General features: G+C 42.9%; 1 protein-coding gene across 7 annotated transcripts in view; it reads left to right on the top strand.

Annotated features, from left to right (window-relative positions):
• The window catches only part of Med13l (mediator complex subunit 13L), a 227,010-nt gene that overhangs the window by 115,891 nt on the left and 89,208 nt on the right, over positions 1-21,911 (top strand). For 5 of the 7 annotated variants that reach the window (XM_085681237.2, XM_085681234.2, XM_085681241.2 and 2 more), the window contains 2 exons: positions 199-283; positions 10,313-10,396. In XM_085681237.2, coding sequence (XP_085537363.1) covers positions 199-283; positions 10,313-10,396 — 169 coding nt within the window. The remainder of the gene's footprint in view (positions 1-198; positions 284-10,312; positions 10,397-21,911) is intronic. The other 2 variants (XM_085681246.2, XM_048422642.3) reach the window with 2 other exon arrangements.

Raw genomic sequence — 21,911 nt, 5'->3', positions numbered from 1 at the left:
CCTATTCTTTCTTCCTTCATTCCCACCTCATACCTGTGGGCAGCATTTCCCTTTCCCTTTCTGTTCCCTGTGAGATTGAGATCACATCCTTTGAATGAACTCATTAACTTTGCATTAGAAAAATGTGTCAAAGTTTCTTTTTATTTGGATGTCCTTTTTACTGGTTCTTTTTTTTTCTTTTTTCTTGTTTCTTTTCAGTTGTGGAAGAAGGACTCTGGGAAAATGGCCTTTCCTACGAATGTAGGACGCTGCTCTTCAAAGCAATCCACAATCTGTTAGAAAGGTAAGAAAGGGGGCAGTGGCATGGCTCTGAGCTCAGGATTGCCCAGTTCCACTTGGGCTTTGGAGACGGGGTCATTTGCAGCATGAGAGTTATGTGTGTAAATTTCCTGTTTGGTTTTTTAAATTTATTTATTTGTAGAAAAGCTTTAGGGACTGTATATAGAATTGTGTGTGTCTCCCCCCCCCACCCCCCCCCACCCCAGTCTATACATGTTTTTTTGTTCGGTTTCTAATTTCTGGAACTGTTCACAGACTCACCAGCATTGTTCTTTTTACGGTTTGACTACTTCCTAAGGCCAAGTCTGTCCTCTGATGTAAGCATAGAATCACTCATGAAAGTGGCAGAATAGTCTCCAACCCTCACTGTAATACAGAGGCTGTCAGGATTTGCAGTTATGTTTCTTGCAACAAGATAATATATTTATGTTTCATAGCTCTACAGATCTAGGAGAGTTCTTTCTCTCTAATGTTCTTGCTGATACTGATGAGTTAGACCTTAGCTTGGCTCCTCATTTTGAGGCAGTTTCTCTCCCCCCCCCCCCCAAGGTTTCTCTGTGGCTTTGGTGCCTGTCCTGGAACTAGCTCTTGTAGACCAGTCTGGGCGCCAACTCTCTGCCTCCTGAGTATTGGGATTAAAGGCTGCGCCACCCCCGCCGTGCTTCGAGGCAGTTTCTTGTGGTTTGATTAGGGTTATGCTTCTTAAAAGAACGCTGCAGAGTGAAGCCACCCTACCCTAGTGCTGTGGTAGCTGACACTTGGCAGCATTGTTAGTGATGCTAGATCTGCAGCCACGTGCTGAGAGTCATGTTCTCTGTCAGGTTTCTTTACTCCACATTAGGTTTGTGAACTGTGATCCTGGTTGGCTCCACCCCTTTTGTTATTTGTGGCAGACCGGTAGGACTGTGGATGCTCCCTCTCTTCTAAACCATTCTTGCTGGAATCATTATTGCTCTTATGACTGATAGTGATGTGAAATGTCACCACCGTTCCTTCCCTTACTAGTTGGCAGTCTGTTAGGAAGAAGAGGGCTTCACATTTCTGTCCTAGTCAGTCCCCCTGCCTCTCCTCCTCTCCCTCCATCTCCTTCTTCCTGCCCCACAGGTCTACTCACATAGTTAATTAAGCTTGGGCTCCTTGAGTTGGTGGCACACAACTCTAATTATATGATTTTAGAAGCAGAAACCAGAGGATGAGAAGTTCAAAGCCAACCTTTAGACTACATATTGAGAGCTGTTCTCAAAACAGACATTCATTCCATGAATTATATACTTCATTGCTGTCATTTAGGATGATGCCCGTGTTCTTGTAGAGCTGACTGAAGAATATTGATGCGAGTTGTCCTTTTTCTCAGTCATTGCTGGAGTGCCTTCTTTCCTTCTGGTACAGGATTCCTCCAGGCTCTTCGTGGTGTTCTGAGGGCAGACACAAATTACTGAGAATTGATTAGTTATGAGCTTCAGTGGGAATTGTCGTTCCCTTCTCTCTGGAGTTTGTAGACGATGCCCTGAGGTCATCAGAGCTGAAAGGGCATTGTAGTCCTATTACATTCATATTCCAGCTGCTGGCTAGATAGGGAGACTATCACTGTATCAAGCACCACCATTCAAGCCATTTAAAAAGATTCTTCCTATCGAATGTCGCTGCTTTTTTTTTTTTAATATTTTGGATCTTAGCACTACTTCGCTCTGCACTTTTCCATGAAGGTATCACATGTATGAAGAAGCATTGTTTTGATGATCAGATAATCATGAATTAAGTCTTTGACAAAGAATTAAATTCTTTGTCATCAACCCCAACTCCCACCAAGTAAACAAGAACAAAAGTACACCCAGACCCTTTCAGGAAAACAGGAAAAATTTACTGTTTGCATAATTGTTTGTCAAGTAAAGAGCTCATCAAGAATGTGTATTTAAATGGGGTTCTATAGTATGTAGAACAAAGCATATTTTTAATATTCCAACTCACTGGGCTTTTAAATCATGATTGATTTCTTCTAGAAAACATGACTTTTTCCTCAGTCTCATATTTTAGCATTTTTTCTTTGTTGTGAAAAGCTAGAAGAATATAAAAACTGAGTGGAAGGACATATATGTAATTTCCTTATTCAGGGCTTATGAATTTTTATTTATAATGGAAACTAAAGCCTAGGCCAAGTCGAACCATTATTTTTAAGAAATTATGTGTGACATATACAACAAAATTTGGATCTCAGTTCGTTCAAAGTCGTCAACATTCAGCCTTAAATGAGAAGCCTGCTAGTTAGGCGTGTAGAGCTAGGACCTTTGGTTTTGTTAAAGTGGTACTGTATTTCACATACTTTGTCAATAATTATTATTTTCCTATAAATTTCATTATTTTGTACTATTTGACAGTCTCAGAGTAGCCTGTTGCAGTCCTCTCCTGGAAATCAGTTTTGAGACAGCGAGCAGGGCAGCTTTTACTGCAGAGAACACTTGATGGCCGTCCCTCTCACTGGGACTCTGGGTAACTTTAAGTCCTTTTGTCCTGTAAAATATTCACTCACTCTCTTTCAAACTTGAGGTGGCTACAATCTGTGACTGAAACTCCTCTGCTGGTGAGACAGGGAAGCTTTGTAAATGGTGGTCCCTGGCTCTCTTAATTCACTGATAGCGGAATCTGGATGACAAATTCATACTTTATATTTTATTTTTTCCCCTTCATTTAGATCACCTACTGTAACTTTCTTTGAATCTGTGATGTAGTTTGGTGTCTGTTTCCTGCTATTTTCCATTGTTTGTTTCTGCTCACGCAGGTCATTCTGGTTTTCTAGTGTGAGTTCTGTGATTTCCTGGCATGAAAACTGATGACCAGTTCAGTAGCAGGGCTGTGGGATTTCTTTTCTTTCTTTCTTTTTTTTTTTAAAGATTTATTTATTTGTTACATACACAGTATTCTGCTTGCGTGTATGCCCGCATGCCAGAAGAAGGCACCAGATGGTTGTGAGCCACCATGTGGTCCTGGGAATTGAACTCAGGACCTCTGAGTCATCTCTCCAGCCCGGCTGTGGGATTTTAAATCTTTTTGTTTAATTATCTATTTATAAAGCTTGAACAAGTGATTCAGTCTGCTTTTAATTTTTTAGATTAAAAGATTAGTGTAAAGATGCTTAATTAAAAGGAAATTCCATTCACTACCTTGGAAAACTTTTGCTTAGGTCAGAGGAGTTGTGTGTATTTATGAAAGGCTAACAGAATGATGTCACCGCAGTGACGCATTAAGAGCAGTTTCACTGGAGTTCAGTAATCCTGTTGTTTTCTCACAGAAGAGCATTCATTCTGGATTGCTATTGACTGGTCCTGAAGCCCCACTCCATTGATATTCTGTAGGCAGTTTTAAGTTGTAAGCAGTGTGACTTCAGATCCTTTCCCTCTTGTTACTCTTCAGTGTCTGCCTGCCCTGTATTTGCACTTCCGGCTAGAGTCATTTCTCCCTCTAGAAACAACAATCCAACATGCTACTCCTACGACCATTTCCATAAAGGCATCAGACTGGAGAGAGCGTCTCTGGGTGTGGTTTTCTGTTCTTTCTAGACACTCATTCCTAGAAATCCTTTTCCTTTATTACCCGCAAAGACAGGAAGTGTTTTGGGTCTCGGCTTCATCACCTAATGATCTGTGCAGCGTGGACCTTGGCCCCCGCACTCTGCCCTTCTCTTTATGAGAACACTGTGAGGCTGGCTGCCCTTACAGCTAAGAGAAAGACAGTGAGGGTTATTTGGTTTTTGTTTTTTTTTTTAAGATTGGAGTCAGCATGGTAGTCACCTGCTCCATCCTGGGATTCTGGTCTGCAGTATCCTTCTGTTCTTTTTGTTTGTTTATCGTTTATTTCGAGACAAGGTTTCTCTGTACCTTTGGTGCCCGTCCTGGAACTAGCTTTTGTAGGCCAGGCTGGCCTCGAGCTCAAAGATATCCGCCTGCCTTTGCCTCCCGAGTGCTGGGATTAAAGGCGTGCACCACCACCGCCAGTGCAGCATCCTTCTGTGGTCCCTCTTCCTTGAGGACTTCTATCATGTGAGCAGGTTCTGAAGGACTTTATTGTACTTAGTGTTAGAATGTGATTTGCACTGAGCACTCAGAAATCTCTTTTCCTGTTACTTTCATGTTTTTATTTTGAAAGCTATCTTTTGGAGCCATATTTAGTCATCTTTAAGAAGTATTATACTGGAGATTTCATTTTCTTGTTTTAAATTTATCTTGCTTGTATGAGTGTTTTGCCTGCATGTATGTCTGTGCACCCGGTGTATTCCGGATGCTTTCAGAAATCAGAAGAGGACACTGGCTCCCTGTGAACTGGGATTATAAATAGCTGTGAGCCATTGCGAGTGCTGGGAGCCAAACCTAGGACCTCTGTAAGTGCAAAGGCTCTTACCCTCTCACCATCTCCCTAGGCTCATACAGCCGCTCTCTAATGCTCCTTCCATGTCATTGCTTGTTTGCTAATCAAACCTACATTCCTACCCTCATGTTTGTAGTTCTTATAACATTCACCCGCTCTCCTCTTCATTATTGCTCTCCATTTGGCCCCATTCTTTTCATTTTGATGGTTACTGCCCTGCTTTAAATGTATTGCTATTGTCTCTTTCATCAGCCAAGTTAGGCTCAAAGATGCACCATTATTAGAAATCAGAACATCCTCCCCTTCACAGTAGAGGCAGACTGTGTTCTTACAGTGCTGTCTGCCTCGCTGCCCCAACCTCTGGTACTGTCAGGCATCCTGTGCCTCTCCTTACTGGCTTCCCAGTAGAGAACAGAGAGCTAAGGAGCTCTCAGGAGTGATGCACACCAGGTCTGCCCATCCATCATCAGCTAAGACACTGGCCACAAGGCTTAAATAGACATCAAAGTGGAAACTACCAAGGAGAGACATCAAAGTTGATGACAATGCTTGATGTCAGTGGGACAGGCAGAACTCTAATTGTATTCCAGTTAGCTGCTGTTTATGGCATGGGAGCAGAAAGGTTTTTGAAGAGTGTGTGTGTAAGGGGGGAGGGAGGGAGGGAGAGAGAGAGAGAGAGAGAGAGAGAGAGAGAGAGAGAGAGAATTTGTACTCTCATTGCTTCTTTAGATTTTGTTTTTGTGACTTCTTAGAACTTGAGAAGCAGGGAGTTCCAGAATTTACTGTTTTAGATCATGTAGTTTTGCTTATTTTTCTTGTCCTTTGAAAAAGTAAGTGTGATTAAAAAAAAAAGCCAATTATGTTTTTGGCTAAATGCCCAGGATGATAAAATACCATTAATTTGGTTTGTCTGGAGCTTATCCCCACTCCCCTATTATACACCTTTCTCCTCACCCGCCTCACGATGTAAGAATGTCTGAGCTTGGATTGTTCTTCAGTCTCCAGCCAAGTGCCCCTCCACCCCATGCTCATCCTGCCAGCGGTTAGGCCGCGTATCACACTGAGACTGTCCCTTCTAAGTGTGCAGTTGCTCTTCGGGAGTGTGTTTGTGGGATAACTTTAGTATTTCAGACACCTTGACTACTTCCTTTATTATAGTTGAAGTGACTTTTCATGATATGGCAAATTCTATTACCTTTCTATGATAATGAAGTAAAAAGTTTTGAAAAATCCAGAAAATGTATGTAGTTCAAGGACTTGGGAATATTTTTTGTACTGGAGCACCACATTGTAGCAAACCCAAAACATCTGACACATGGCCTGGTTGGCATTAGATTTGTTACTCTGATTTTCATTTGTAACTGTCTGAATGCTTTGGAATAAAATACGCTTGCCGGTTTTCATGGGGCTTATTGTAGTCACCAGATGTCAGCTCACCACTGCTTTGCACACAGTGAAGAAAGTTGTGTGCTCAGTCATACCATGCAAGCCGAGGGAAGCTTGACAGTGTGAATTGAGATGCCTGAAAAGTGTGGTGCTCTACCTGGTAGTACGCTGCTGCTGTCCGACTAATGGCTGCTAGGCCTCTCTGTGCCGGGGACAGCAGCTATGGAAGACTCACATGGCTGGGGATTGGAGCTGCACCTCGCCCAGCAGCATGTCCGTCCACACACTGTGGGTGCTGGGTCTGATGGCTGGGTTAGAGACTGCCGCATAACTCTTGAATTCACCGGAGGACAGTGACAGGTGCAGCTGTAGTTGAGGAAGTGGTAATATGATACGGCACCTTGGGAGTCATGTAAGAGTACAAGAAACAAGTTCATCTCCATTTTATGGAAATGACACATAGGCATGGCCTTTAGATTGGGGATTTCCTCTGCAATTGGAGGACATAAGTAAAAAACTGGAAACCAGTAGTTAAAACACGAATTGTAAATATCTGGAAACAAATCTCATCTTAGGCACATTAGTCAAGTTGTTCACTTCATAATTTTTTAGCACAGAGAAGGGGTGAAGACATTGACAACTGTAGGTTGTTTTTTTCCCCCCTTTGGTAATAATTATAGAATGTCATTAGACATCGAGTAACTGAGAAGAGAGGTACACTTCTTTGGATTTGCAGTAGGTAGAATGGACATTCAGGTGAGGTTAGTCCTGTAAAAGAGCCTAAGGCTGTAGTCATTTTATGGTGGATGTGACGCAGAGAGGCCTTGCCTACCTGTACCTTGCTGTAAGAGCAGAACCACCAGGCACAAGAGAAGCCAGTGCAAGGGTGTGGTCAGCTGGGAAGAGGGTCCTTCATCTCCTCCACTGGACATGTTGTAGTGTCCTTGACAGAAACTAATTTCCTGCATCTGATGAAGGGTGGAGAGGTGAAGGTGGCACTGAGGATGCTTGGCATGCAACTGGGTAGGGTGTAGTTTGGGTAGATCTGGAACCACAGAATGAAGTCAAGGTGTCACTGGGTGAATTTGTAACCAAGGAGTGTGATGTCTGGACTCGAGTCTCTGTCGGAAGTGCTAGCCAGGTGGGCTTCTGCTCCTCCCAGCTGTCCCGTCTGGGAAGTAACTGCTGAGTTAGTCTGCGGCTGCTGCTCAGGCACTTGTTGCCTTGCATCAGGCTTGGAAGTAGAAATGGGAACTTGCACGTTGCAGTTAATTATTCAGAACCACGTGGCACAACACAGGGGACCTTACATGCTCATGAACAATGAACTTTGCCTTCATTTTTCAGCACTGGTCTATTTTTCTTGAAATGTTGGTCTTGAAGGTGCTGACGGTTAGAAGAGATAACCTCAGCTGCAGCCTAACATTGCCATGCCAGACTCTGGCCGTTCACAGTTGCCTATTAAAGTGGCGTCAGTCTACCTTACAGAGGGTTGCCATCTTCATAGAAAAGTGCCTTTGAGAATGTTGGTGATACCCAAGGTAGTGATTGGGGTTCCATTCTGAAGCAGATTTTGGCAGATCAAATTGTCTGCAAGGACAATTAAATTAAATAGAAAATTTGATGCTCTTCTCCCCAAAAGAGCAAAGAATGGTAGAGTGGATGTTTTATTTCTGATTTTTTTTATGTTTTAAAGCTACGTTTCTTTAAAATATTTGCCTAATTATGTTCTTCAAATATAATCAGTGCATTCTGTAAAAGTGTTGGTTTTCCTGAATGTATCTTAGCAGCCACGAGATCCCTTTCAGTGTGGTTTTAGGCTACACTGGGAAGGGACAAGCTAGGAAGAAGTAAATTCAAAGGAATTCTTTCCTGTCACTGTGTGCCTCATTGTAAGAATGCACACACAGCAAACACGGTCAGAGTAAGAGTACCTTTCATTGTGAACAGGAAGATAGTAATATGGTACCACTCACGTTAGCTATGTAGTTGAGCAGTACAGAGCAGGACCCAAAGTGTGCCACATCACGGCATGTGAATACCCGTTGCCTGGTCATAATCACAACTCTTTCAGAAAGAGTTACGGAAACGAGTCGTCATAACTGAGTAGTGAAGCCCTGATTATAAATACAGCGAAACCACAGGCTTCACCAGAGACAGGAGCACTCTTCGGAGTTTACATAGGAGGAGAGTAGCATAGATCAGTAAACAGGCTGTGTGCCGTTTGATATGGGCACTCCACAGCTCAGGTCTGCTCAGAGCTGACACACCTTGGCTGCACGGCTGCTGTGCGGACTCGGATACAGGTGTTAGAAGAGCCTTTGTTATGCTTCCTCTTGGTTTCTTTTCAGGGTGCACATCTGCGACACTGTGGTCTTCTGTGGTCTTCAGCGTTCCCCAGGCGCTAGTGTGATCATACAACTGTCTTCCATAGCAAGCATCTCTTCCATTTTCTCACAGGGCTTAGAGTTGACAACATCATGTTCACTTCCTTTCTGTTTGGTGTCACCTCAGAGGAGATATCTATGAACTTCCACCCCAAGCCCAACATGACTTTATCCAACACAGTTCTTTCTCTGCAAGGCTGTGTATCCTGTTGGGCATGATCCCGTGCCTGTTACCACTGCTTTTATTCTGTGCACAGTAGACACTCAGTAACAGCTTTTACCAAGAGAAAAATGCTTGTGTGTTAATTCAGCCATGAGATGGACCTGGGTTTAAGACAGGAAGATGGTATTAGGAAATATTATGGGGTAGTCACTTATGTCCTGCCTGTGTGCACAGGTATGTCTGGGCTCTGTGACTGCTAGGAAACATTTCCTCTCTGCCTTAGCCTCCTTGTCTCCAGCAGTGAACACTATGGCACTCATCCCCGCTCAGTGGTGGTGGTGACTGCAGTCGCTGTCTGCAGTCCTTACTGGACTGAGAACTCCGATGCTCAGGTCTGCACTATCTGTGGCAGTGTCTTCCCAGGAGAGGTGGAGTCTGACTGGAGAAGAACCTGGCGATGCTTTACAGTTTGACTACTTATGACCCTTTTCTTAGGTGGATGCTCCATATTTGCTATTCAAAATTTAATGCAAACACAGTCTTTATCACAGAAGCATGCTTATTTAACGTAGAAACTTGAAGCCAAATGATTTTATTCACTGTGAAAAGCGGAGATTGCTCACTTTCAAAATAAATCCAGTGATATTTTGATGTAACCCTCTTTCAAATTGATTCTGCCCAAAGGAGATTATATTGTGACCAGAAACTGTAGCCTGCCATTTATTAACTATTTAGACTGTAATGAATGGGGTGGGGGCTTGAATTGTTCCTCTAGTCCTTGGTGGTGTGGAAACAATAGAGACAAAAACCAAGTACACATCTGCCTGAATATTGAAATAAGAATTGCTATGTTGCTTTCATAGGTGCTTGTACGGAAAGGATTCTGACCGCTTTTCTTTAAAATATGAATTGTTTCACTTACTGAAATTGAGAGATCATTGTATCCCATCAAGTTCAGAATGTCCATTTTATTTAACATTTTGTATTTTTAAAAATCAAGGGTACTTCTTACAGTCCGCAGCATCTCATTCATTGTGTAGAGGGCAGTTATGATAGGGTTGTCATTTGCCTGCACATGAATGAACTTGGTCATTACTACTGTCACTTCAGTTGAACTGTCGCACTCTTGGTATTACATGTAGTGGGTTCAATTACTGTTACCATGTCCTATAAAGAAATCCTGTGACTTGACAGAAAAACACACACAGCATGGAGACAGAAGCCAGGTGCAGCCGAGATTGAGGCGGACACCCTTGCTTGGCAAGCTGATGTCAAGTCTTTATTTTCTTGTGTAGGGTTTCTGTGCCCACAGAAAGAACACATCAGGGCAGATGATGGGTTGTCTTAAGGTTTTGTTATTGGCACCCTTGCTAAAGGATTGGTCACTTGTCACAACAAACCCTAACCCCAGCTTTCAGGAGGAGGTGTGGTGTTTGAAAGTTTCCTTATGTTCCCTGCACTCTGATCTTGGTAATATAGGAACTTAGGTCACATAGTCCTGTGACTTGAAATTCCAGTTTTGTAAATAATCCAACTATTTGCTTGCTTGCTTGCCCCCCCCCCCCGTGGGCATTAACAATACATGCCCAAAGTTCTGAGTTCTTTAAGTGTAAGAAAACATTTGGCAGTTGGACTTGTGGTACCATGTTTCCGTTGATGCCTCTCATCTGGGTTGTCAGAGTACTGAGCCATTCTGTGACTGAGTCTGCGAAGGTAATTCCTGATGTGCTTATTGTAGGTGCCTAATGGATAAGAACTTCGTGAGGATCGGGAAGTGGTTTGTGCGACCCTATGACAAGGATGAAAAGCCAGTCAACAAAAGGTCAGTCTTCAGGGTGCTCTTGTCCTTTGCTTCCTCTTCCTTGACCACGCCTGTCTTTGCACTGAGGTCTATCTCTTCATGTTGTTCTGGCCACTGTGCTATCACACACTGCATGCTTGTGGTTGAATATTAAGATGAGATAGCCGTATGGTCATCAGTGAGGTCATGTCTGAGTTATTCTTCACTGTATGCTTTGGAGTTGAGACATTCTAACATGTTCTTTCTGTTATTCTTCCTAATTTTTTTTCGTAAATTGTTATTTGGCATGACTTAAGTATAAAGAGAATTAAATGGTGAAAATTTGTATAGTGCTGTCCCAGTGCTCCTAGCCTGATGACTGTCAAGAACAGGACTGTGGATTATGTCGCAGGAATCCTGAGTCATTCGTAATGCCTGCAAAGTGAACAGGCACGGGGCCAGTAAAGCCAGATCAAATGACTCCAGTTTATCATTCCTCGTCTCTGACCATAGTCTAGTCATATTTGGTTGATAGAGAGATAAAACACTTAATTTTCACAAAACAGGGTATACAGCACCTCATCCCACCCCAGTTGTGATATTCTTTTTCTTTTTGTATGCTAGAGAAGAAACACAGGGCCTCTTGCCCTTTCCCATTGAGCTCTATACCCAGGATACACCACTTCAATTCTGTTTAAAGGTTCAGGTATACTAAGGTAGGGACTTAGCGGCTGGCTGTAGGTTAGAGTCAACAGGATGAAGTTTGTGCCCCTAATGACTGCTGGCAGTCCCTGACTCTTGATGTTAGAAGCTCCATTAGTAGCTTCTCCCAGTGTGTCTTAGTAAAGTGGTTGTTGAAAGTCTCAGATTGGGGTTAGAGGGACACCCATGCGTTGGTGGGAGATGGAGTTCATTCAGAGTCATTCCGACCGAGAACAACAACATGGCAGTGACTCTGAGGAGACTTCAGGCCCCAGCATCTGGCAGACAACATGGCAGAGTCTCTGAAGAGATGAATTGGAACCCACATAGCACTATCAGAGACTTCTTCTATTTGCCTGAGGTTGGTGGTAGATTTACAGCACAAACCTGTAGTCAGGGTCTCTGGCTGGAGATAGGGAAGAGATGGGAGCAGGTTTTGTGCAACCCTACCCACTTTGATCATTTCCTAGTCCTGCCACCACCTGGGAGTCTGTAACCTAGAGCCTCAGCTAAATGTCTCAGCAGGTCTGTCCCTGTGAGGGGAAGGAAGAGCTGCTGCAGGGACTGTGGGATATGGGTGTGGTAAATGTATATAAATACACAAACGCGTACAAAATGAGCCCCCCCCCCATCACTTTCACTGTGTTTGGTTTTGTTAGAAGTGAAAAATAAGCCATTTACCACCCTGAGGTTGACTGTTCTTCTCAAGACCCTAGCTAGAGATGAGACCAAAGGTCACAGCAGCAGTGGTGCTGACTGTCCACCAGGAAGGAGAGAGAAAGAGAAGCTGAGGAAGCAGGTGGGAATTGAGGAGGCTATAGTCCAGAGCAGAGCCGACACCAACACTCTGCTTACTGTTTCTTAGTGGTGAGTCCGTCTAGTCTCTTGGTAAATGATCGGCTGAAAGATGAATGCAGAGGTGAGCATCATGGTTCTTAAGAAGGACTGTTGACCACTCACGACTCTTCCTTGACTGCCAGTTCCTGAGATTGGTCAGTGTGCAGTTTAGTTGCAGTTAAAAAGGAATGATTATATGCCTCTCGTTTTTTTTTAAAGATATAACTCAATACAGTGGTTTTTGCTAAAGTATATGAGCATTTAAAAAGATCCAAAAATATATTTGACTTCAAATCCATTTCTCCTTACTACTTTTCAAAGCCTCTGTAAACACAGGAGGTTCTTACAAGTTAAACATTGGCATGTCTAAGGAAATGATTTCTTATTTTTTTTAGACATTACTATTTTCTCATTTACTCATGTATTTGTTTGTTTACAAAATGATGTGTCATAGTCCATCTGTCAAAAGATAAAGAACATTTTCTTAATTTTAAGTTGAAAATTAGGCAGGTATAAATTAATTTTCTAGTCTAGCTAGAAAAGGTGAGGACTAAGGTTATTATTTATCATTTCTGGTTATAAACTACCATGTCGTGTCTCTGCAACTTAGATTATTGGTTCTAAATGGAATAATTTCATTATAACACATTTAAAGTGAGTCAGTTTCTAGTATCAGCTGTCTAATACTCTTGCTTAGAAAGAGCTAAGCTTATATTTGTTTTTTTATTCATATAATTTTAGTAAAAATTTAATTAAGACTACTGTAGCATTAGCATACAAGAACTGCCTAGTGCAAAAGAACCAAGATTTTAAAATTGTTAAGTATATATATCAAATCATTTTAATTCCTGTTATGATTTCCCATTTATCCATTATAAACACACTCTCTTTTATGTCCTTAAGTGTAGTTAAAAATTGTTGTGATAATGCTGGTTATGAAGTAAAACACACATGCCATCTCTCTTGACTGACTGTTCTCTTTGGAATGGGCTGGCTTTTCAGAATTCTTCATTCTTAGTTACTTTGAATTATGGAAAGTGTACATGGTGTACTCTGTTCTCTGAAGGTTGGTTTCTGCTCATTCCCAACCCCCTCCTGTCTCTTCTTTATTTGAACAGTTAATTGACCAGGTTTATCTTTTAACTAGGAGTTTTCAGCCTTGGTTGTCTGTGGGTTGAATGAGTGTTCATTGTTGGGTGCTGTGGGATGCTTAACTATACCCTTGGCTTCTCCCTACATCTTTCACGAGTCATGACAACTACAAATGGCTGTGAACACTGTCACAAGTCTCCTAGGAGGCAAAGCGCACAATTGCACAGGCACCAGAGGCTGAGCTGATGGCTCTGCTCCCTCCCTCCCTCCCTCCCTCCCTCTCAGCAGTCTTGGTCTTTCTGATTTCAACTGTCTAGTTCTTTAAGTTACTTGAAAGAACAACAACAAACCTCACTGTCTGCTGTGGTTTAGTCTTCCCTGGCCCTGTGTGCTGTTTAATAAGCAGTAGGCGGGTTTCAGGACACATGGGACATACAACCCTCACTCACTTGCTCATCCAGTAGCTTCCTCTTGTGCTGGACAGTTCAACTCTTGGCAGATGTGGATTTTTTCTTCAAATCTTTGGTGGTTTTTGGGGACAGAGTGCTCTAGAAAGTTCCTGTTTCTGCTGAGAGTGGACACAAGCAGCATTGTGCATTGTCCTCTCATAGGCTGGCCTCAGGCTGAGCCAGCCCCATAGGAGACATCCACAGGAACATTTTGCCTGATTAGAGAGAGGCATGTATTTTGTAAGTAATTCCAGCCTTTAATGATGATGTGGATGTACCTAGCTTACTGTTTTGTGCCTTCTCCTTTTGGGAAGGTATCAGTTTGTAGCCAGGGAAGTACTTTGTGTTGCCTTCTCTGAGGCACTCAGAGTTTGCTGCAGGTATTCCTAGCGGTCCTAACAACCCTCTCTATAGAGAGACATAGGGCAACAGCAGTTAGAAGACGGGTCTGCTGCTGCTGAGCTGGGGGCGTTAGGAGGATGTGGAGGGTGTTGCCCAGGCAGCCTGTTTGCTCTGAAGACTTGTTCCTATGAAACCCTTTCTTAGAACAATGTGACCAGGCTCTGTTCAGTATTTTCATAATGGTATTGTTTGTTTGTTTGTTTTTGTTTTTCGAGACAGGGTTTCTCTGTGTAGTACTAGCTGTCCTGGAACTAGCTCTTGTAGACCAGGCTGGCCCCCAACTTAGAGATCTGCCTGCCTCTAAGTGCTGGTACTAAAGCACTTAGTACCTTTAGTGCTGGTACTAAAGGCATCCGCCTGGCATAGTGACATTTTTGTAGTAAGGTGGCACCCAGGAAAGCATTAACATGTTGGGTGTTGGTACAGCGCTAGAGTGTTTATTCCTATAAAGACTGAAAATACAGTTGGAAATTGGTGCTTTTTGTCATTTTCTCCCCAGTGGGCACCTCCCCCAAGTTGAGCAGAACTAATTAAAATTAAAATTTTAAGAAAAGGTTATATGACTAAGTAACTCACAATTACTGAGCTTAAGTTTCCTTTTTTTATGAAGAGGGAATTGTTTTAACTTTGAGTAAGATAATAAAGTGTTTGACACAGGACTGACATGACTGAGTTTGTCAGTAGTGCCCGATGTGGCCATAAAGTTTTTTCTTCTGGTTTTGGTACTTTCTTACACCAGAGGCAGATTGCTAATCAAGTATTTGCGTTTCTTAACATATACACAATTGAGTTAATGAGCCGTGTATTTCTACACTGAATCTTGATTGCCTTTGTTTTTGAGGCAAGGTCTCACTGTGTAGCCCTGACTAGCCTAAAACTTTCTTTGTAGACCAGGCTAGCCCCAGACTCAGAGATTCACCTGCCTCTGCATACTAAGTGCTTAGATTAAAGGTATGTGCTATTTTCCATCCACACAGAACTCTGCTTCATGAAATATTTGAAATTCCCCTGCGTCTTTCATGTGTGAATTTTAAATTGTGTTTATTAATACTGTAATTATCTTGCCAAATTTTTATGAACTCCGAAGATTTTGAAAGCACATTGTGCATTCTAATGACCTTGCTTGCTTGTTGGGCATAGTTAGGGCACTAAAGATTATGAAAATAAAATTCCTAACTATGATCTTGGTGATAAGACACAGCTCTGAGCACCATCAGTATTTAGTCCCATTTGCTTTGTGGTCTTGTGAGACTGGAGTGTCTGCGGCCCAGGGCTGTGCTGAAGCTGGGCCAGTGCTGAAGCTGCTGCTCTTGTGTTTGATCCTGTAAAGTTGACTCCTGACTGCCATGCATTTCTTCCACATACACATGTCACACATACATATAAAATAGTGATAAATGCTGTGACTACTGAGGATGTGGCTTGTTTGCTCCTGCCCTAGAGCCTTCTTCACCCCAGCCTTGAGTGTGCTTCCATTAGACAAGTAGTCAAACAGAGAACATATGTGTTCTGGTTGGTGCCTGGCCTCCTCTGGCAGGCTGCCCCACACAGTTGCTATCATGATTCTAGTTTTTTTTGCTCAGGTTTTCCTGCACATACCATCTTCTTTTTAACTCAAGTTAACACAGTTCTTTTTCAAGCTGTTCCTTTGAGGCAACTTTTCAAGTTGTTTCTTTGAATATTTTGCTTCCCAGTTGCTCCTCAGCATGATTTGACTGCTATGTATATATTTAGTTTTCAATTTGTAGTACAGAAGTTAAGAATTTGGGGTCATTCGTGCCTTCCCCATTCTATTGTTTTGTTTTGTTTCTGTTTTTTCAAGATAGGGTTTCTCCTTTTGCCTTCCCTATTCTTACATTGTTTTCTTGAGTTGAGTTGTTAGGACAGAATCCTTCCTATCTATGGGTCTCCAGTGTACACCTTCATTTTTCTTTTTATTCAACACAGAGTCCAAAGTCCTTTGAAGGTTGATTTGAATGAGTGGAATATATTTATACTTCCCTCCGAAAATCTAGGATAAAACCTGTAAATAGAGCCTGCAGAGTCACCTTGCAGAACATTATCAAACAGAGACATGGTCTCCTTGCTCTTGTTATTTTGATGTTAAAAGAGAAATTTTAAAGTCTTTATGTTTTCTAAGAGGGTGACAGTCCTTGGTTCTTAGAACAGCTGGGTCTGTATTTGCATGGTTTCTGTCTATATTAGAATTTGTTAGTGCGTGGGTGTTGAAGTCCAAGCAGCTGCTCTTAGGGGTATGTTTAGTTCTGGATTCACAACTGGGAAGTGTGTAACATGAAGGGGCCTGCTTGTTGGGGTTTATGTACTGCCCAGTTCCCCACAGCTGTCAAGCCCCAAAGAAAATCACACAGAGATCTCCAAAAGTTATAAAACTGATTGGCTGATTAGCTCAGGCTACTTATTAGCTCTTGTAGCTTATATTAACCCATTATTCTTATCTATGTTAACCATATGGCTTGGTACCTTTCTCAGAGGGGCAGCTCACATCTTGCTTCTTCGGTGGTCTGGGCAGAACTGCGGAAGGAGCTTCCTGCTTCCCAGTATAATACTCCTGTTCTCATCGCCCTGCCTCTACTTCCTGTCTGGTTGACCCACCTATACTTCCTGCCTGGCCAACCAGCATTTATTTAAAACATGATTGACAGAATACAGACAATTCTCCTGCACTAGAAGTGCACGCAACACAGTGGCTCCCTGTGTTTCTGGGACCTGCGCTGTAGTTGGTCTTAGAAATAGAACACACTACAAGGTGTTAACATCTCAAAGCATAAAGAAGTGAGCCTTCTGAAGAGGGAGCATTGCTGACTACGACTGAAACTGGGCAGTGCTGCTCCCATTGGCACTTGGACATGCATATGCATGAAAATGGGGGGTTTCTTACTGTGCACAGTTGGAGACAGTGAGCTAAATATTTCTGAAAGTTGAGCTCTTAAAAATTAGTACATATGGGAGGTTGGCTTTTCTGAAAGAGAAAACTGGATTTACTAGAGAATTTGGAGGTTTGTCTCTGTTTTTTGAGTAAAGTGTGACATCACCTTACCTTTGTTTCTTATTAGAAATGACAAAATCTAGAATTGATGTCTTCAAGAGCAGTTCTCCTGTAGCTTTCTCTGTTTCCTACAGATGGTTTGGGTGCCCCTTCCCTCCCCCCCCCCCCCCCCCCCGAGTTAGCACTTCACTGCAGAGGAGCTCTGCATTCACAGACTCTTTGTGGAGGGACAGAAGTGCCAAGCAGCCCTCAGCTGTGAGCTTGCAAACTGTCCTGGTCTTGCTTCCCCCTGGCCGTGAGCTGACAGACTGACTCAGGCTGTGTGTGACTGTCTTCAGATACTCCTGGAGCATTGCAGCCATGTTTAGTTAGTGCAGAATGGTAAATCACCAAAGAACAAGCCTTTCATACCACTGCAGTGCTTCTTAGCTCCAGTTTGTGGAGGTGTAGCCCAGAAAACACCTGCTCATAGACGGAGTACTTCATTCCTCCATGTGGGTGCTCTGATGTGTCTGGGCATGGCACAGTGCTTCATGCACAAGATAGGCTGTACTCTGTGGATGGCGTGGAGCCAAGAAATTAGATTTGAGCTTCATATGTAATTGTATATGAATACAAATGGAAGTGCATGCATTTCTGTTTTCTAATCATAGTCTATCAAATGGTGAACATTTTGAATTGTTTCATTGCCATATTTTACTTAATAAATAGTGCTAAACTGTTTGAGATCAGTCCCTGTGTTGGGGATATTCGACCACACTGTGAACCTGAGTTGCATTTGTGTTAATTAAATAAAATTAACCTTGAGTCAGGAGGCTTCATTATCAATTAGTTTACAAAAAGTCATCATAGTAGGGTGGGGTTTGGAGTGGCACAGCTTTTTGTGGTTTGGTGAGGTGGAAGCACAGGGTGATCTGTGGACGCAGCAAGGAGAGACGGTTAGCTAGCTGCTACTCAGCGACAGGTTTTCACTCCCTTTGAGTCTTACTCATAATTAGAACAATAGAGATTTAGTTAAAGCTACCTTTAGCGTAAGTAACAGGGCTGGTGCCTGCAGGAGCAGAATTTCACCAGGCTGTGACCTGAGTGGCCAGGCCACTGCTAGATAAGGACACAAGCAGGTAAGTAACTGCAGAATTGCAATTGCTGGCTGAGATAGCAGTAGACTAAGGTGCAGCCACTGTGCTGTAGATAAAACAACATTCCCATATTGTGCATGTAAGCCTGTCAGATTTTAGAAAACCGTGTATGCTTCAGACTCCCCCCACACTTGTTCTACCTCATTCACCACTTGCAGAGTGTGTGTGTCTCTAGTCTATGGGGAGCTTTCTTACCAGTGCTCACACCACTACCAGAACAGCCTACTCTTAGATGCAGTGGGTGTAAGACAGCTTCACAAAGCCTTTCTGACACCTTATAATCATTGTCTTGGGTTATGAAATGCTAATAAGAGCTGAAGGTGCCAACAGGAGTGTTGGTATGGGCTGTGGTGAAGAGTTGAAGGTCTGGAGTAACCGTGATACGGTTTTCTTGGCTTATCGTCACAAGAAAGGAAAACCAAGGTGTAAAGCCATGTCTCCAGCAAAGGCAGAGGATGCACCGAATTCCATGAAGCTGTGAAGCGTTGGTTTTTAGGGTGTGGATCAAGTGATCCACAGAGTGAGGTGGGAAATTTTCATGCCTGTCTCTGCTGTCTGTGGGCCCAAGGTACATGCAAGATGGGAATTACTTGCAGGATCAGTATGTGGTCAAAACTGTGAGGCTGTGCTGGGCATGCCTGCAGCCCAGGATCTTTCTTCCCACAGTGGTAGATCACAGAGAATTGTTTAGAGACTCTTGTGAATGAATATGGATAAATTGAGTTTTTTTTTTTAAAAAAAACTTTTTATTTAATGTGAATTGGTGTGAAGGTATCAGATCCCCTGAGTTGTAAATTGCATGTGGGTGGTGGGAATTGAACCCAGGTCCTCTGGAGAAACGGGCAGTGTCCTTAACCTCTGAGCCGTCTTCCCAGGCCCTAAATTGAGTTTTTTAATCTAAAGTCTGTAGCACACATATAGCAAGTTTAGAAACTTGGGCAAATGTCAAAACTGGCTCATAGAATACTTGTGCAGTTGGTGAGTCTTGAAGCGCAGTGTTAGTAAGGCCTGTGAAGTCAGAGTGGTCAGTGTGGTCCAGGAGTCAGGGTTTCAGAGGTGCCTGCAGCTGTGCCTCAAAGCTATGAATTGTAAAAGCTTTAGGCGAAGCAGGGTGTCACTCAGATGTGACACTGGTGTTCTCGTGATTATTAACTTCCCCAGTTGTTCTCCCCTCTTGCAGATTTTATTAACCTGGCCCATGCCTTAGGCTTTCCATTGTGTGACACAACCCAGGACTAAGGCAGCCAAGAGAAAAACTGTTTAATTGGGCTTAGGTTTCAGAGGGTTAGAGTCCCTGATGGCAGAGCAAAGCCATGGAGGCAGAAAAAGCCAAGATTCAAAAAACACAGGCAGAGAGCTAACAGACTTTTGAAACCTCAGTCTGTCCCCAGTCTCATACCTTCTTGTAATCCCTTCCAGTTTTTCCAACTGGAGACCAAACATTTAAACTTATAAACGTGAGGGTATTATTGTCATTGAAATCACCACAGACTGTTTCTGTGGGTGCTTTTTGAATCATCTTATTTTGTCTGCTGTCAAAGTAACAGTCTTCTGTTTGTTTTGTCACGTGTTAATCTTTTGAGGTTAGGGCAGATCTCACACACTTGAGCAACATGTAATGAAACTCCCTGTCAGCAGCATCAAGGTGCAGTTACTTAGTCCTCAGTGCTCCGAGTGCGTGCAGCTGCCGACAGTGGAAGCGGGTGCAGTCCCGGAGCTCACAGCCCAGCTTGTGTGAGTGCCGAAGGGCAAGCACAAGGGCAAAGCCACCGATCATAGCACAGCCTTGCCCCGCACACACACAACTGGCGTGTAGCACCAGCACTTGTTGAGATGCTTTCTAAGATACATGAGTTATTTCCCAACCTTCCTACACTCCTGGACCTGTGCCTTACAGTCTAGTTTTACTTCCGTGGAAACGGAGTACTGGAATTCTGTCACACAGATCTGCAGGTAGAGAGGGCAGAACCTCTATCCAGTCTAGTTTGCAAGGACTTTGTGTTTCCTTCCCAGATAGCTGTAGTGTGATTGGTTCTTAATCTTGTTAGAGGAATGAGATAAGGAGGGAAATAACATTCAAGAGCATAATGCTAGTAAGAGGCAGCCAGAGCAGTGTGTGAACAGATCATAAATACTGTATCTTCCTCCTAAAAATGAAAGGATGACTCCCTCCACCCCCAACAAAGAAGTGTATAGTGACTTCAACTGTGGCTTAGGGTTAGGAAGTCTAACTGGAGACACTGGAAGTGCTTGGGAAACCAGACAGGACAGCAGTGTGCAGAGCCCGCCTCTGCTGTGACCTGCTTCAAAACTCCAAACAGACTGTTCACACTCTGGAGGAAGAAAGAGGCCCCATCCTCACATGTTCTCACTTAATAACAGAGAGCCTTCAGTTGCTCCAAGGAGTCAAGTGGATGCTGCTCTGTCAGGACTCCCACGTTGGTCACATGACCCGTGTCTTTCTCCAGAGAAGTAGGGCTCTTTAGTGTAGTCAAGTATCTCTGTCAGTTTGAATCTCCGGGTCAGGTGTTGAGAGGCCAGATGTTCTGCTTGCTGAGCGTAGGCTTGCTTGTCCATTCTGGACCAAGCGACATGGTAACTTATTATACACCAGTGGTTTGGGACTGCAGGTAAGCTTATAATTTAACCAGAAGGTTAGGGAGCAAATATTATTTTTTCTGTTTATTAATTTTACCCATTGCTCATGAGGTATAAGAAATATTGTTCTTTTAAAATCCTGACTTAGGCATACTTTCAATGCTAAGGAAGACTTAAGTTTTAATATTTAATAATATCACTTAACTGTGATTTGAGCCAGGCATTTGTGGTGCATGCCTTTAATCCCAGCACCAGGAAGCAGAGGCAGGCAAGTCTCTGAGTTCGAGGTCAACCTGGTCTACAAAGTGAGTTCTGGGACAGCCAGAGCTGTTATGCAGAGAAACCTTGTTCCAAAAAACGATACAAAGCAAAACAAAACCAAACCAAACCCGTGAATTGAGAAGAAAACTACATATTAGTGAATCTTGGGAAAAAATGCTTTGATGGCTGTATGACTTTGTTATCAGCTATAAATTGGGGGAGAACAGTGTGATGATACCCTACTTTTTACTGCTCTCAGATCAACAGTAAGCTGAGAATAACTCCACACATTCACATCTGTGAGGAAGGGTCAAGCACTGCATTGACTGACATTTAGAAGGGAAAAATGATGCATGCATTTTTCAGATGGTTTCACCGTGACTGATTTAGATACTGCAGGAAAGTGTAATGCAAAGCTTAGATTACCAGAGTGGCCCTTAAACTGCCCAGTCCTGGGATTTCGTTTGTGTTTGAAACAAATGGTTCTAATGTTGCAGTGAGATTACAAAGACCTCTGAGATGATACAGCTCCTCCACTATTTAATATGAGGCTAAGGGTGCTCCATAGTGCTCCACAGCACTTAATTCTTCTGAGAGATTCCAGTATGTGGATTAAGAAGGCAGAGGAGGAAACAGAGACAGGTGACGCTCTGAGTTGAGACTCAGGTTATATGAAGATGTTCATTGAGGTTTACATTGTAATTGCAAAAAGGACCCTTAACATGAGTGTCTGCAGAATAGCTAGCCTGCTAAGTCTTCAGATAATAAATCAAGAAACTTGCCTAAAAACTCCTTGTGTGTATGATAAAATCAGTGTAAGTTGTCAGTAACATTAAGGAGGCAATGTAGAGTCTGAGAACTGCTTGAGATGTGTGTCGTCATTTCCCCACGCTAAATTGCTTTAATGAGGGTGTTATTTTAATGAGAATGTTACTGTGCATTGGGTAATGTGTAGACCACATGGAACAGTGTTCACTTTGTGGAGGATCTCTGCAAGGATTATTGTCCCTAGTTTCAAGCAGTGGATATAGATATGGATAACAATAGACACAGATACAGTTATATAGATA

The sequence above is a fragment of the Myodes glareolus genome, chromosome 2 (genome assembly GCF_982192425.1).
Source record: "Myodes glareolus chromosome 2, mMyoGla1.1, whole genome shotgun sequence".
Taxonomy (NCBI): Eukaryota; Metazoa; Chordata; class Mammalia; order Rodentia; family Cricetidae; genus Myodes; species Myodes glareolus.
The sequence above is the reverse complement of the archived record's forward strand: the minus strand, read 5'-3'. Positions and strand labels throughout refer to the sequence as shown.